This window comes from Strix aluco, chromosome 8 (assembly GCF_031877795.1).
Source record: "Strix aluco isolate bStrAlu1 chromosome 8, bStrAlu1.hap1, whole genome shotgun sequence".
NCBI classification, from domain to species: Eukaryota; Metazoa; Chordata; class Aves; order Strigiformes; family Strigidae; genus Strix; species Strix aluco.
Window position 1 is genome coordinate 32,512,176 of NC_133938.1, and position 14,317 is coordinate 32,526,492.

The 14,317-nt window shown below is 43.8% G+C and overlaps 2 protein-coding genes, 1 long non-coding RNA gene and 7 other non-coding genes across 11 annotated transcripts in view; 9 read left to right on the forward strand and 1 right to left on the reverse strand.

Moving 5' to 3' along the window:
- The first annotated feature begins 43 nt into the window (after window positions 1–43).
- LOC141926736 (uncharacterized) lies at window positions 44–7,053 on the forward strand. Its single transcript, XR_012624195.1, has 12 exons — window positions 44–132; window positions 1,369–1,415; window positions 1,937–1,976; window positions 2,234–2,279; window positions 2,682–2,713; window positions 3,134–3,228; window positions 4,356–4,381; window positions 4,872–4,920; window positions 5,508–5,559; window positions 6,492–6,522; window positions 6,715–6,757; window positions 6,930–7,053. It is a non-coding gene; the product is annotated as an uncharacterized LOC141926736 (long non-coding RNA).
- LOC141926857 (small nucleolar RNA SNORD74) lies at window positions 942–1,019 on the forward strand. Its single transcript, XR_012624234.1, has one exon. It is a non-coding gene; the product is annotated as a small nucleolar RNA SNORD74 (small nucleolar RNA).
- LOC141926863 (small nucleolar RNA SNORD75) lies at window positions 1,795–1,860 on the forward strand. The gene has a single exon (XR_012624239.1). It is a non-coding gene; the product is annotated as a small nucleolar RNA SNORD75 (small nucleolar RNA).
- Window positions 2,083–2,164, forward strand: LOC141926847 (small nucleolar RNA SNORD24). The gene has a single exon (XR_012624224.1). It is a non-coding gene; the product is annotated as a small nucleolar RNA SNORD24 (small nucleolar RNA).
- Window positions 2,515–2,595, forward strand: LOC141926858 (small nucleolar RNA snR60/Z15/Z230/Z193/J17). Its single transcript, XR_012624235.1, has one exon. It is a non-coding gene; the product is annotated as a small nucleolar RNA snR60/Z15/Z230/Z193/J17 (small nucleolar RNA).
- Window positions 2,771–2,856, forward strand: LOC141926859 (small nucleolar RNA snR60/Z15/Z230/Z193/J17). The gene has a single exon (XR_012624236.1). It is a non-coding gene; the product is annotated as a small nucleolar RNA snR60/Z15/Z230/Z193/J17 (small nucleolar RNA).
- Window positions 5,362–5,440, forward strand: LOC141926848 (small nucleolar RNA SNORD79). Its single transcript, XR_012624225.1, has one exon. It is a non-coding gene; the product is annotated as a small nucleolar RNA SNORD79 (small nucleolar RNA).
- On the forward strand, window positions 6,573–6,647 carry LOC141926855 (small nucleolar RNA SNORD47). Its single transcript, XR_012624232.1, has one exon. It is a non-coding gene; the product is annotated as a small nucleolar RNA SNORD47 (small nucleolar RNA).
- A 581-nt stretch (window positions 7,054–7,634) lies between the features above and the next one.
- HEBP2 (heme binding protein 2) lies at window positions 7,635–13,897 on the reverse strand. 2 transcript variants are annotated; one of them, XM_074833089.1, is made up of 5 exons: window positions 13,640–13,897; window positions 11,297–11,381; window positions 10,793–10,928; window positions 10,385–10,550; window positions 7,635–9,172 (listed from the first exon to the last, which is right to left on the reverse strand). In XM_074833089.1, the coding sequence occupies exons 2-5, from the start codon at window positions 11,369–11,371 to the stop codon at window positions 8,998–9,000; spliced, it is 552 nt and encodes a 183-aa protein (XP_074689190.1). In that variant the 5' UTR covers window positions 11,372–11,381; window positions 13,640–13,897; the 3' UTR covers window positions 7,635–8,997. The 2 variants fall into 2 exon arrangements, with proteins under 2 accessions (XP_074689190.1, XP_074689189.1); XM_074833088.1 differs by having other exon boundaries at window positions 13,644–13,890.
- Window positions 12,315–14,317, forward strand: part of NPL (N-acetylneuraminate pyruvate lyase) — a 28,520-nt gene continuing 26,517 nt past the window's right edge. The window contains exon 1 of the mRNA XM_074833083.1: window positions 12,315–12,431. The gene's annotated coding sequence lies outside the window, so the exon portion shown is untranslated. The remainder of the gene's footprint in view (window positions 12,432–14,317) is intronic.

The window sequence follows — 14,317 nt, forward strand, 5'->3', positions numbered from 1 at the left end:
GGGCCGGGCGCCGCCCACCGCGCCGCGATCACGTGACCGGCGCCGGCGCTATATAAGGCGCGCGCAGGCCCTCCACCGGCCTTTTCGGGCTCCGGGACCGGCGGGTAGGGGATGTCCGGTGCGGCCCTGCTGGTGAGTTGGCGATGGAGTTGGGGGGGCATTTTTCCCGCCCGGTGTGCGCCTGTGGCGGGCGGTGTGGAGGCGCTGCAGGGGCAGGATTGGCCCTGGATGGGCGCTGGCGGGGAGGATGAAGGTGGATGGGGTCGCCGAGGCCCGGTCTGCGGCCTAGGCCGCTGAGGCCTGCTGAGGGGCCTCCGCCTCGTGGCGGCCTTGGGCGGGGGGGTGCTAGGCGAGACCCCGCCAGGGCGTTGTGTGGAAGAGGGGGGGCCCTGAGAAGGGCCGCCCAGCGCAGGCCCATCGGAGGTGGCGGGCCTTTGGAGGCTCAGCCCTTGAGGCCCGTCAGCCCGCGGCGCTGTGGGGTGTGAGTGCGGCCTGGGGCCTGGGCTCAGTTTTGTTGGGGTGATAGCTTGGGGGTGCCCGGTGAGAAGTGAGGCGCGCTTTGCCTTGCGGGGTCTCGCCTAGGAGTCCTTTTCCCATGGGAGATGCTCCTGGAAGGTGGTGTGCGCCTTGAGCAGAAATAAATGTTAGGTTTCTCTCGTTTTTTAACTCTGCGCTAGGCTTTAAGGAGGTGCCTTTGACGGATGAATGGGAAGTGTTGTGCAAAACGTCGTAGTAGTGTGGTAGGATTAAGGGTTGCCTGCTCCTTTTTTTAAATTAATGCTTGAAAACAGATGCCAGGCTGGGGAGAGCCTTTCCGTGGTGGGGAACGTGGAGGTTGTCCCCTGCAGAAGAGCTTATTGATAAATGCGGCTCCTTAGCAAGTGTTACAATTAAAAGCCCCGTGTTAACAAAGCAGTATGCTAGCTCATGTGGACTGCCATGTGCCTGCACATGATGAGAACTATGTTGGTAGGGACATCTGAGAGGGTGATGAATACCAACATATCTGAGCTGGGCACGGATGGAGTAGTGTGTAGTGGTGTCTGGTATGGCTGAAACACCAGCGGGTCCTTTCTGAGCAGCCAAACGATGGTTAATGGCTGCAGGACTGACCTGGTGCTCATACACTAGAATTGAAGCTGTAGAAAATTTCAGGAAGTTTACCGGTTCTGTTCTGCTGAAGAATAGGGGCTAGCAATTATTTTTGTGGCTTTGTCTCTTCAAGGAGCTGAAGCATAGCATAGACTGCATCGGGGGAGAGCTTTAAGGCTCAGAGTATTCTTTTGAATTTTATTTGCATTTTTCAAAAGTATGTGTGAACATCATTCTTAGAAGAAGAAAAACTAACGAATACTTTCTTGTTTTCAGTGAAAAATGCATCAACTATACTCTTCCCTCTTGTGGCTTCAAAACAGGTGGGTATTGCTTCTGAAATACGGAGTTTAAACTGAAAAATAATGTGTAGGTACACTTACTGCAACTAGTCTGAAATACTCGTGTATCTCGGGAAATTGCAGAACCAGCATTTGTAAGTGTCTCTTCAGGGAGTCCTCACTCTTCTACTGGGGGAAGTCACCTCCTTCTTTGTACTGGAAAGTAGATGTGAGGCTCCTGTTGTTTATGAACCACTCGTCATCCTGTAACCAGACTACAACAGTACACTAGATGCCTTTTTTCCTTCATTACTGCTGTTTCACCATCCACAGCAACAAATAATTTGTTGTTTGGAGGAAGGTGCCTGACGCATGTTTCAAAAAACCTGTAACTATCAGATTGATGTTAACAAAATCAGAGAGCCTGTGATGGTTTCAGTAAAGAGTAGTGGACAGAAGTGATTTCTGAAAACTCGGTGCTGAGGCTTTTTTCTGTGTTTAGTGTCACTGCCAGAGGTACTCCACCTAGTTCTACAAGTGTCTGAAACTTGTATCTCTTCCAGGTCTGCCACCAAATACGGAGACTTGATGCTACTTTACAAGGTAAAAAATACTTGAAAATTCAACATAAAGTGGTGCTTAGCTTGTCTAGACAGTATCTTTTGTTCTAATAACATCAATTATTCCCAGAGCAAAGTTTTCCTTCTGGTGCCACAATGATGACAGTTATTTGCTACTCTTGACCAACAAAATGATGAGCACTTATACCACCATAACCTTCCTCTGAGGCACAGCAACTTAGAATTCCCTTTGAGGTTTTGACTTCTGAATATGCTGTTCATAAGCTTTTTTTCTTCCAGGATTTGAATTGTGCCCTTGGAAGACCTGCAGAAGAAACATCACCTGGTGAGCAATGTGTGGTCTGTGTAGGGGTTTCTTCATGGAGGTGTTCAAACACTGCAGTGGAAAGGGTGGGATGTGTAAAATAGGAGGGAAGTACTTTGGGTGAATTTCTACTAATATGCAGAAACAGTTGATAGTTGCTAATATTCCAGTACTTTTGAGTATTTCTTTTATTTGGGGAATTTCAGTTTCTCAACGCTGTCACAAGAGGCGGTTGCTTGGTGCTGTTACTCCAAAGCAGATACAGTGATGATGGCATAGTTCAGCAGAACATCCTGTGACGAACAGTTTTGTCTTTCGCTCCTATCTGATGTATACGGCTCTTGTGACCTCTTTGCTAGGAGGTGTAGGCTTGGCCATGTAGGCTGAGGGAATCTGATTTTTTTTTCCTATCTTTTGTTGCAGGCACTGGGAGATGAAGCTATAAGCTTTGCAAGGTAAATATTGTATTGCCTGCCTCTGCAAAAACTAATTTATCTCCCTGATGTGTGAAAAGGCTGTGTGTGATGACAGCATAGTTCAGCAGATGACCCATGGTGATCACGCTGTTACTGTCTTTCGCTCCTATCTGATGCAGCCTCCTGTACCTTAGGCTGTTGCACAATTCCTATGTAAACCTGAGGGTGAAACACCACTTTTGCTCCCTGAATGTGTTTTGAAAATTTGTCTCAAAAGATCAGTAAATAGGCTAAACGTTAAAAATGTAGTAGGATGAATAGAAGGATGGGGAGTAGGCTGTGCTTGTGAAATTGAGCATAAATACAGCAGAACAAATTTGCTATATCAAAAAATCTTGGCAGTAACACAAAATCTGGTGTTAGTGTTTCAAGTTTTATAATTGTATTGTTGCTTTGCAGGCTGCCTTGAATAGAGGATACCTGTGTCTCCAGTGTGGGAGAAGCTGTTTCACCTGTTGATGATGTTGGTGGAGATGAGGCCTTCCTAACTGAAGGTAATTGAAAAACATTTGGCTGTGCTGCAGTTGAGCTTGGGAGTTTGTTTTTGGACATAAGAGGGTCTGCAAATCCATTTTGTTTCTGGAAAATCTGAAGCAAAGAGACTAATACCCTGAGTGTTCCTGCAGATCCCTTATGCTTCATAGTAAAAGCATTAAGGTATTGTTTTGTGGTGGTTGTGGTTTAAAGCTGACTGGCAGCCAAATATCGTACAGCTGCCTGCCACCCTCCCCTGGGAGATGGGGAGAGAATTGGAAGAGTAAAGGTAAGCAGACTCATAGATTGAGTCTGTATTAAAACAATTGAAATGAAATAAAATAAAACAATGATAATAGAATATACAAATGAGTGATGCACAGTGTGATTGCTCACCACCTGCTGACTGATGCCCAGCCTATTCTGGCTTGTGATCTCAGGAGGGATAATCCTGGAAAAGAACCTGCTTCCTGGCCAACCCTCCTCTGCTGAGCATGATGTATAATGTGGAATATTTTATTGGCCAGTTTGGGTCCGTTACTCTAGCCATGCTCCCTCTTAGCTTCATGTGCCCCTGTGCACTAGCAGGACATAGGAAGTTGAAAAGTCCTTGATTTCTTGTCAACAAGTAAAGCCATCAGTGTATTATCAATACTCTTACACCAAATCCCATACTGAATCTAAAACAGCACTATTCTAGCTACAGAGAAGAAAAATTGCCTCCATCCCAGCCAAAACCAGGCCAGCAGTGTTACAAAGAGTTCTAGAATGTGCCTGTTGAGACTAAATGGTGAATGCAACAATACTATAAATTTAGCATCTGAAAATGCTTTTCCCAATTTAGGCCAACTTAGATGTTTACACAAAGTTCATGTGACTGAACTCTGCAGTTTAGAGGTTTGCTCCTGTGTGCAATTCCAGCAGTCTGGGGTTGAATTGCCATCTTGAGGGTGCTGGGAGGGGGCTTTAGGCCCCCCTCGTGGAAGGGGATGAGAGTGTTGCAGTCTACTGTAAATGATGTTGAATCAGGTCTCTGATCCCAATGAGGATAAAACTTGACTAAACGCTGATACAGTATTTCACTGCAACTGTTCTTATGCTAAAACTTTCTGCTAGACCCTACCTAATAGCAGCTTTTCCTTTGCAGGCTTCCAAAGTGTTTCTCCTTGCAATGTAAGTACTTGTTTTAGCTGTGCAAGTATTAGCTTAAAAATATGCCTCAAATCTTTGCAAGTATCAGCTAAAAAAAAATGACGAGGTGTTCTAACTGTGTGTAAGCTGGGGGGGGGGGGGAGGGTGCAGGTGGCCAGTGTTTGCTGCTTGCATCTTAGCCAAAACAGGAGGATGCTTGAGGGAAGAACTGCTGGATAATGCCCAGTTTTGACAGGCTGGTTTGTGCTAAACCACACTGTGTGCCTGTGAGCTCGTGAAGTTGCTCTGATGGTGCTCCTTGTGTATTTGCCCTCTTCCCCATAGCAGCCTTAGCCTAAAGCAGATAGCTGTCTGGTGACTGACACAGTGAGCTGCCTGTGTGATGAGATGGGACTACCTTGACTTCAATCATGGAGGTCTGCAATTAGCTCTATCTGACTTCAGGCACCTGGCCGGATTTCATCCTTGTGTCCTTGCTTGTGTGCTGTCCTGATACTTTGCTTTGTTCCAGGTGCAGTACAGCTGTGGAATGGTACAGTTGGTTAGCGCTACCACCAGAAGTAAGTTGCCAGCAAATACATCCTTGTATTGTGGTCAGAACTGTGTGATAGATGTATGACTCTAAAATGTGAACTGCTTTCTGTAACTGAAAAATAGAATGGACCAGCTGAAATACGTAACTGCTATGGACTACCTGAGTATCTAGTCTCTCAGAAAGCATGTGTGGTAACCTAGCAGTGCAGAGCTTGTGCTGACCAAAGCCAGTAAAATTATTTGCTATTTGAACTTTTTGCTGGTTAAATTAAGTAGTGGGCTTTTGCAGGGAGTAACACTGATCTTCAGTAGTTGAAGTAACATGGTAAATCAGTTGTCTCGAAGGCTAGGTTAGAACTTTCATGTGATGTGAATGAAGATGTGGTTGGGCGTAAGGTCTGCAATGCTGAGGTTAGGTCCTCTAAGGAGAAACAAAAGTAACAAAGCATGAAGTGTCTCTAAGCATGTACTGTTTGTGATGATTAATTCTAAGCAATGGGAATCTCTCTGAAAGAAGCTGAGGAGGACTCTTGCACTGAAACAGTACTCACATTCAAACTAACTTCTGAAGCACTGCCAAGGAGAGTGTGTTAATAAAATTTCACTGTTACAGAGTGAAGATTATGGGGAGTTTGTGTGAGAAACAAGACTAACTTATGTCTGAGGTAAGTGTAGAGTACATGGAGTTTAATAATTACTGGAATATTGTCTTTGTGCTAAATGCCTAGATAGTGGTGCCTAGAATTAGTCTTATAATAGATCTGATTTGTCTTCCCTTTATTGTATTCTGATTTTCCCATCTTTGGCTACTATGGGAATAAACATGATGTGCTTGAAGCAAGAGGGCACTTGTATGTAGTTCTAAATTTGACTTGAAAAGAAAGGGCTCTTTCTGAGCAGACACCCTGACAATTCCTGAACTGTAGTCAATGGTAAACTTTACATAAAGGTTATACAAACTCTCTGTAGAGTTCTGTTTGTATGAACTGAAGATGTGGCTTCAGCGACTAAAAACTGGGGGGTTTTTTGCTGGATGTCTTCACACAGTGGAAATAATAAAGGAGCTAAATCGGTGGAGACCACTTAGGCAATACAGTGTTGATAACGTAGTACAGCAGAATGCACAGTTAAAAAGTTTTATTTTAAGAAAAGACAAAACCCAATCCTCTGTGGTAAGGTTGTCACTACTCAGTAATTTTTGCTAATCTTGGTTATGTTGGCTGTACACAAATTTAGGATCAAGTTCTGGGTGATTGCTGTACTCCTCAAACAGACTGGTTCTCACTTTTAAAGATAGGTTTTCAAAATGATTTCTATGGGACTTGGTTTAGGTAGCAAAACTCATTGACTACAACTTCCTGTTGGGGATAGACAGTAACACAAAGCAAGCAGTAGCTTTGTACTTTCCAGTATTAGTAATGCTCTATTTCCAATTCAGCTAGGATTTGTAAGCTTTGTATATCCTATTGGGGTGTTGCAAGTTGAAGTTCTTGTCAGTTACCAGCTTTTGTAGGCAAAATTAGCTTGGGGAATAGAATTTCATAGATAAACTTGCATGTAGTGATGTCTATTCTGAAACAACTTCTCTCTTTCTCAGGAAAGGACTGTGCTGTCTGCAACCTTCTTGGGTAAGACCACACAGAGATGAATTCTGTTAAAAACATCTGGGAATATTTGTAGCCACTGATGAAATTTGATTCTGCCAAATGAATTACTGTGATAATAAATTTCCGTTCCACTTTTCTCTGAGGTTACAAAGCTGCTGTGGAGCTTTCAGCAGTTGTGCTGCTGCATGTGTTAATTGTGTTTTCTTGCTTTAGGTGAGGAGGCAACTTTGAAACTACTGTATGAAGAACTGAGAAGGTGAGTGTAACCGCAGTAATAGCGAAATTTATTTGCTGGAACAAATGATGATAACCTTAGCCTTGAACTCTCTCTCTGAACAGAGATGAAAATCTAAGGTCTGAGTTGTTCCCAGCAAGCTTCTTGTGCTGGTTTGGTGCCTTACAATGGTTCTTATGTCTGTCTTTAATAGGTGGAAGACTGCAGAATAATGGGTTACACTTGCGTGAACAGTGCTAAAAAAGCCAGGGTTTTTTTACCACACTGGTAATGTTTGCGTGATACTGATGGGAACCAATAAATGCTTGTAAACTCTACCTGTTGTTGTGAACTGCTTCTTGACTTGAACAGCTTGCTGTAAAACAGCTCTAGGCTACTCTATAAAAGTGTCAAATGCTTGACTTAGAGCAGAGGCTAAACTAGTTTAAATGCCAGTTCCACGTGTGTCTCAATTTAGGTGTCATATTGTGTCAGACTGACTGCAGTCCTAGGCTGCAGTTGACCTGATGTTGTGGATGAGTGATTTATATCACTTAAAGAATCACAGGTTATTAGCAAAAGTGATTTTTAATATGGATTTGTGAAAGTGTTGGTGACTTAAAGTTTGATAGTAAATGTGACAGTGGTTAACAAGATTTGATGGCAAAGTTCAGTCTACTGAACTAGAGGGTGTGGTCAGACAAAACTGTCAGGGAGACCCTCCTGTTGAGTCATGAGGTTCAGAAAGGATCCCCTTCCTTTCTAAACTCCTCAGAGAAGTCTAGGTGTGGCTGGGTCCACTCCTCGTCCCAGACTTGGTCAGTGGTTTATGTTGTCTGGAAAAGGTACAAAGGGTAAGGAGAATGTGCTGGTTACTATGCCAGTCTAATGTTGCAGGAACTCACAACATTAACTTAGGTTATAAGTTAAAAGGAAATTTATTCTAATTAAAAATTAATACTCTTACAACATTAGTAATCTCAAGTTCCAGATGCCAAGTGGAATCAAATACCCCACAGCTGACTTAAGTTCTAGAAAGGAACTAACAAAAAACCATGTTCCCCTCACTAATCAAGGTGAGGGCTCTCAACCTTGAGGGAGTTACCTCAGGCAGTGTCCTGATCCAGGGGGAGAGTCCCTGACTGCAGATCCACTGCTCTGAAGGGGACAGACTTGATTTGCCCTTCGGTGGGACCCCGTTTTAGTTAAATCTGATCTGTGGTCAAAATCTGGTCATGTTTGTCTGCACTGGCTGAGGGTCTGAGCATTCCACTGAAGTGTGGGTCTAACAATAGCCAGTTGTGCAACCCCATTGTGACCAAAATCAACAGATGTTGTAGTTACCTGAGTCAACAGATACTTTTATATCTCACCAGAAATCAAAGTCAGCAGATGTTTTTATATTTCACCAGAATGAGCAAATGCTGTGGCTGATGAAGGGTCTTTCTATCAGGGTGGGTGTAACTGCCAACCCTGACCAGTACCAAGATTTGGACAAAAGTAAATAACTGAAGCAGTAATTAGTGTTTTGTAGGTGAGAGCTAAACATTACTTGCATATTTGCTCTTAATATTACAGGCCACCAGTAGTAAGTTTGGTATTGGATGTTCAGGTCCAGATGATGTGCCCAGAACAAGCGTACAGCTTGAACGCTGTTAACCCTTCTCCACTGGACTCTAGTCTAACCTGGTCATGTATTAGTCTGGAGCAAGGCAGTATCCAGCCTCCATGAGAAAAAATAATAGTTAAGTGGAGGGGGATTTTGATAATGCTATTTAAAAAAATTACTCCTTATGAGGCACTAGGGCCTGCTAAGATAGTGTTGCTTCCCAAAACTCTCTTCTCTGAAAAATTCATTTGACTTCCCCCACCTTTGTGTTGTCTGAGGAGTGATATCAGGATGGGAAGAGTCAGCTCTATGAAGAACTCATTCTCCATAACACTTGAGCTATTGCTGTAGCACTTCTAATGAGAAGTAAAACTAGACATCCAAGCTGTTCTGCAGGAATATTTTTCAGATTATTAGTGCTCCCTAGAACCTTGCAATAAGAGGAGTAGGTTTGTCATTCCAGCTGGTACAATCTACTTGAATTTAAGTTACTTGTAGAAAGAGCTGAAATCTTTTTAGCCAGGATAGTATTTCATCCTAGAGAAAAGGAATTAGACATGATCTTGTGTCCCTGTGTGAATTAAATCTCTTCTGCACTAAAGCAAAAGCCATTAATAAGGTCTGTTTTCAACCAGAGCTGATTAGTAGTCTCTTAATATTTCCCCCTACCATATTACTTTTTAAAATACCACACTTCATTGTGCCTGTTAAAGAGCTTGAAGGGACTGTCGTAGCCTGCGGTGTAGAAGAAGTCTTCATGAAATGGTTGGCCTCTGTTTCTTAAGATTCTGGCCAAGACTTCAGCCTCCTCAGCGTATTTCTCTGGGGAGGCAAATCCACCGAAGGACCTGGTAGAAGTGAAAAGGGAGGGATTTTTTTAAGAGTTCAAGCCCCTGCTTTTTATTTTCACAGAAGGATACTTCAGGCTTGCAAAGCATGCAGTGTTTGAGTGCTTCTGATGCAGTTTGTAGTTACTAGGTAAACTGCAAAACTAGCTGTTTGGGAACATACAGCTTTGCTGGCTGTGGTTTAACTCCAGTCAGCAACTACACTATGCAGCCACTCACTCCCCCCTCCCAGTGGGAGGGGGAAGAGAATTGTAAAAAAGTAACTCTTGGGTTTAGATAAGAACAGTTTAGTAGCTAAAATATAGTAGTAATGAAATACAATAATTGTAGTGCAAAGGAATATAACAAAGATAAATAAAACCAAAGATGGACAAGTGATGCACATACAACTGCTCACCACCCCCTGACCGATGCCAGAGCAGCAATCCACACACCCTCCCCAGTTCATATACCGAGCATGAGGCCCTGTGGTATGGAAGAGCCCTTTGGCTACTTCCAGTCAGCTGTCCTGGCCACACTCCCTCCCAGCTTCTTGTGCACCCCCTCACTGGCAGAGCATAGGATGTTCAAAAGTAGATTTCTTAGCAACAGCTAACATCAGTGTATTCTCCACATGCTCCCACCAAGTCCCGTACTGAATCAAACACAGCACTATTCTAGCTACTAAGATGATAATTAGTTCTATCCCATCTGAAACAAGGACAAGAATATTTTTAACAGTTAGGATTCAAAAAACAAAGAAACTTAAGTTGCTTGCAATTCTGAGACCATTAGCTGATACAGGTTGTTGCCTGTGGCTTTAATACATGGAGAGAGGGCATGTGTCGCTTTGGGTGCTTTTCCTGTAATAAAGAACTGCCATGCAGGTTTTGTGGGAGTTCAGGACTACAAATGAAGGGGGCTGGAAGCATGATTTAGATGTCCTGTAGCACAGAATGTGTCCAGAGGAAGAGGATTCTGTAGACTGCCTTTCTATAAAACCCCCTCAATGCAGTATTGAAAAATGAGTGTTTCAAAACTTGGTCGTTCCTCTTTGTTCTTAGTAAGATACCCAAGCATAAGGAAGATTTCCAAATTTTGCCAATCAAGGCTCTGAACAGCAGGATATATCCACAGTTAAAAATCAGCTGTAAGAAAGAGGAGTCCAGACTCGTAAGAGATGAACCCCTTTCAGTAGCTGCCTTCGCTGTCAGCTGTGCTGGTGCTGCTTACCGCACGAAGATGGCTGCTGCCTTCCGCTCCTCCAGAAACACATCTGAGTCGGTGGGCTGCGGGGGCGAGTCCTGGTGTTCAAAAGGCACAAAGAAAGAGATCTTGAAGTCAGCGCAGCCAGATTTTATCAGGCACGTCACTGGCACAGTCATATCAATCTTCATTTCTAGAGGAAAGGAAAAAAACAATGTTTAAGCTGCGAGGAAAGACAGTGCCTGAATGCTGCTGTAAAGAGCAATGCGGACTTATCCTAAAAGCACCCTCACAGGTATCATTGCCTGATGGGGTCACAAGGGTGTTAGACCAGGAGAGGGAACCTGCTGTGTCCCACAGCTCATCTACTGTTTTATACTATTCAGCTTCATCTCCCATTTGTGCTTCTTGCAGTTCAAACCCAGCCCATTGTACCTTTGTCATTCTTCCCTTGGATGTAGCGGAAGAGTTTCCAGAAGCCCTGGCGCATCGCCTCCTTCTGGGTCTCTCCCCTAATGACTGTACTGACCCACTTCGCCGTCTCGTACTGACGCAGTTCATAATCCTTTGCCTGAAAGGCAGCAAAAGTCACAGTAACCATGAGATGAACATGAAAGATGACATATTAATAGCTACTTTTTCCAAATTGGCATGAAAATATTGTTGCAATGAGATGACACTGGGCAACCTCTTTGCTGCAGACTCTAGACATACCCCCTGTGTTAAACTGGTGCCTTCCTTGCAAAACCATGCTGTTCTGCCTTAGGCTGAGCTCCTCAGAGCTTATAAACAGGTGTTCCTCTCCCCCCTTTTCAGTCAGGTGTGAGCAGTGGCTGTGGGAACTTCACAGCTCCTCCACGCTCATGAGAATCCCAAATCCACCTTAGCTCTGCAGCGCCCTGACAGCAGAGCTCTGCTCCCCGGGCCTTCCGCGGTTACCATTGTCTCTGCTGAGCTCCACCGAGGGGACTGCAGATCCAGGGACAGAAACGTTTGCTTGAAGGATTTGATCATCTTGCCAGAGCTGAAAGGCAGATACAGTTCATTGGCCTCTCTTCGATCAATACAGTAGAACTGGGGCAGAAGAAAGCACTAGGGCTTTTCTGCCTAACGTTTCAGTTGTCCCTGAAATTGTGAAAGGTCTGGATTCCACTGCTTATCCCCAATGATTCAACTAAAAGGGCTGAAATCCTTTTAGCCCGGAAGGAACCAACAGAGAACCAGGACCAAGAAACTACTTCTAGGCTGATGTGGGAGAGTTCATCTTTCAGGATACGCTGCCTTTGCTTCTCCATGAAGTGAGGGCATTTCCTGGCTGCCAAACAGAAGGCTGAGCAAGTGGCAGTTTTGTGGATATCTGTAAGTAAAAGGGACTTGAGAAGTTCAACCACTTTGCTCCTGGATGAAAAGATATTGGTTGTGATGGGTACTCTAGTATTGACTGCCCATCACTTTATTGGGCACGTCATAATAGCTGATGCCTTTTTAAGGTCTTTAGCCCCAGAGTCCTGTAGATAAGTGAGATTTTCTGTATTTATGAATATGTAGCTACTTTCCTAGGAAGCCTTCACACGGAAGGAAAAAGCTGAAAACATGAAAACACTCAACTTCCTCTCACTGTCCCAAAATAAGGCAAACAAAAATAATCAAAATCACTATTGAAATAATCACACGTGGTTAAAAAAGCCTTGAGATTTTAGGAGCCTTCATTTCTGATTTTTGTCATAACCAGGCAGATCATAGTGCATAACCTACATCCTGAGAAACTGCTTTCTATTATATTACGATGCCCTTTGCACTTCGTGTTGCAAAGACAGCATGTAGTTAATTCAGCAATTATCTTGATTCTTAGATTATAGTAAGTTGTATTCTCAGAGTATAACTTAATTGCATGTTCTTGGGTAACCGAACAAACTCAAGTTGTTTTTAATTTCTCTGCCTCCTCAACTGTTCATAGCTGCCCACACAAGAAGCCCTGACACTGGTGGCTCTACTTTTTTCATGGGCTTTTAGTAGTAAAGGTGCACTGATGCAATTCACAGCATGTTCTGCTTCCACTGGTGAAGTCTTGAAGGTATTCTGTCTTTAGTGTGATGTTTGTGAATGGCTATTTTTGCAAAATCAAGAACTGCCTTGTGCTACCTGACTATTTTCTTACCTGTTTCCATTTTCTTACGACATGTAGACTACTGCTGAATAATATTAATGCCCTCCCGTACACTGGTTTAGAGGTGGCTGCAAGGAGCTTTCTCTTTAGGATCTATGAGGTTGAAAAGCTTTTATCACCCACCCCCCCCCCCCCAAAAAAAAACATGCTAGCACTGATTTCACTTACAGAGTAGTGCACGGAGCACTCATGTGTTGAGCTTTTTCTAGCAGCAGCTCCTGCAGTTGTCACCGCACACACAACAAGGGAAGATCAGAGAACCACAGGGCAGGAGACTGACACCAGCAGTTAAAAGCAGGTGCTGTCCCCCTCCCCGTCCCAGCCTGAAGATATAACAGCTTCAGCAGGCTTTACCGCATGAGTGGTCACCCGTTGGACAGCTTTTTGTCAATAGTACTTACATATCAACAAAGCATAACAATAAAGCAAGGAATCCAATCATTTTATTAGAAGCAAATGTGAGCAATTATACTAAAACTTCCTACCACAATTTATTTTATCCATTGTCATTTCAAAGGCAAAGATGCTGCTGCTTTGCTATCACTTCACTTTCCGTTTCTCCTTGCTACTTGATAGAAAACACATTTCTCCTCTTCATGTGCTTCCTGAGTGAGTTAGAAAGCAGAGAAGTAGATGTTCCTCTATTTCCACACATGCTGTTGTAGTAGCTGCTGTAGGAGCTGGCTTGTCTATGTACTTGCCAGTCCCAACCCCTCCCCAACACACCTTTTCACTGCTGGTTAGATCTCTCACAGCTCTGTCTTTTATAACTTTGTGGCCAGTACTGTTGGTGACTGAGTGTACAAAATGTTTTTGAATTACATAAAACAATGCTTTTGGGAGTGGAAGACAAACAGAGGAATCCTCCAAATATTTACAGTTGAATTAATTTTTAGATCTACAGGAAGGCTTAGCTTTGAGATTTCCATCCACTCATATAAATATTACTGTAGGGTGTGTAGGCTTTTTCTGCGGCTGTTAACATATGGGCCAAAGGGACAGAGGGAATCGCAGGCATCTTCAAAGGCTACGCCGATGCTGCGAGTAAGCGTAGCCAGAACATGCCATTCCACAAGCCACTAATTATATTAAGGAAGCAGAGAATGTAGACATACTTACGTTTTGAGCTGTCCTTATCCTTCTAGCTCTTGTAATCTATCCTTCTGAGGCTACACATACTCACAAGATGCTGCGTGTCAGTGTTTATTTTAGTTTCCTCAAACTCCGCCCATGCCTCAGCCCTACTGGAGGGAGATGCTGTTATGAAAACCAGAAGGTTGTAGCCTTGTCCTCCTCCGGGTCTCACTGGGGAGCTCCCACACAAATGCTGAAAGCCCCACCTACTGCCCACGAGGCAACATTGGGTCCAGTGTGTGATCTGGCTCCACAAACAGTTTTGCACCCTTGTGTAACTTCCCCTCGTTTCCACAGCTTTGTGCCTACTTATGTCACAGTCAGCAGCAGGTTTCGTGCTCTTGGGAGAAAGAATTTCACATAAATAATGTGTCCCCCACCCTGAGTCAGATAACGTGACAGTGATGGTACAGAATGACAACTTTTCACCCCTGGGGTAAAACAGTAGGTGGAAATCTGGCTGCAAACTAAGCTAAGGCCATCCTCACGCGATTTCTGCTGGCATGTTATGAAAGACAGACAGTGTTCTATAATGGCTGTCTGTTCTGAGCGGTATTTGAGACTAATCAGCCCCCTTAGCCCTTGGATATCTGCACAAAGGGGTTATACAAAGCTATTGTGAAATTCTGTCCTGCTTATAATACACAAAGTGAGGCTGG

Coding starts and splice junctions, on each gene's coding strand:
- HEBP2 (XM_074833089.1), bottom strand. CDS start 11,371: ATGATCAAATCCTTCAAGCAAACGTTTCTGTCCCTGGATCTGCAGTCC. Junction 10,929..11,296: donor GGAGCTCAGCAGAGACAATG/GTAACCGCGGAA, acceptor GCTGCCTTTCAG/GCAAAGGATTATGAACTGCG. Junction 9,173..10,384: donor GCAGCAGCCATCTTCGTGCG/GTAAGCAGCACC, acceptor CACTTCTACCAG/GTCCTTCGGTGGATTTGCCT.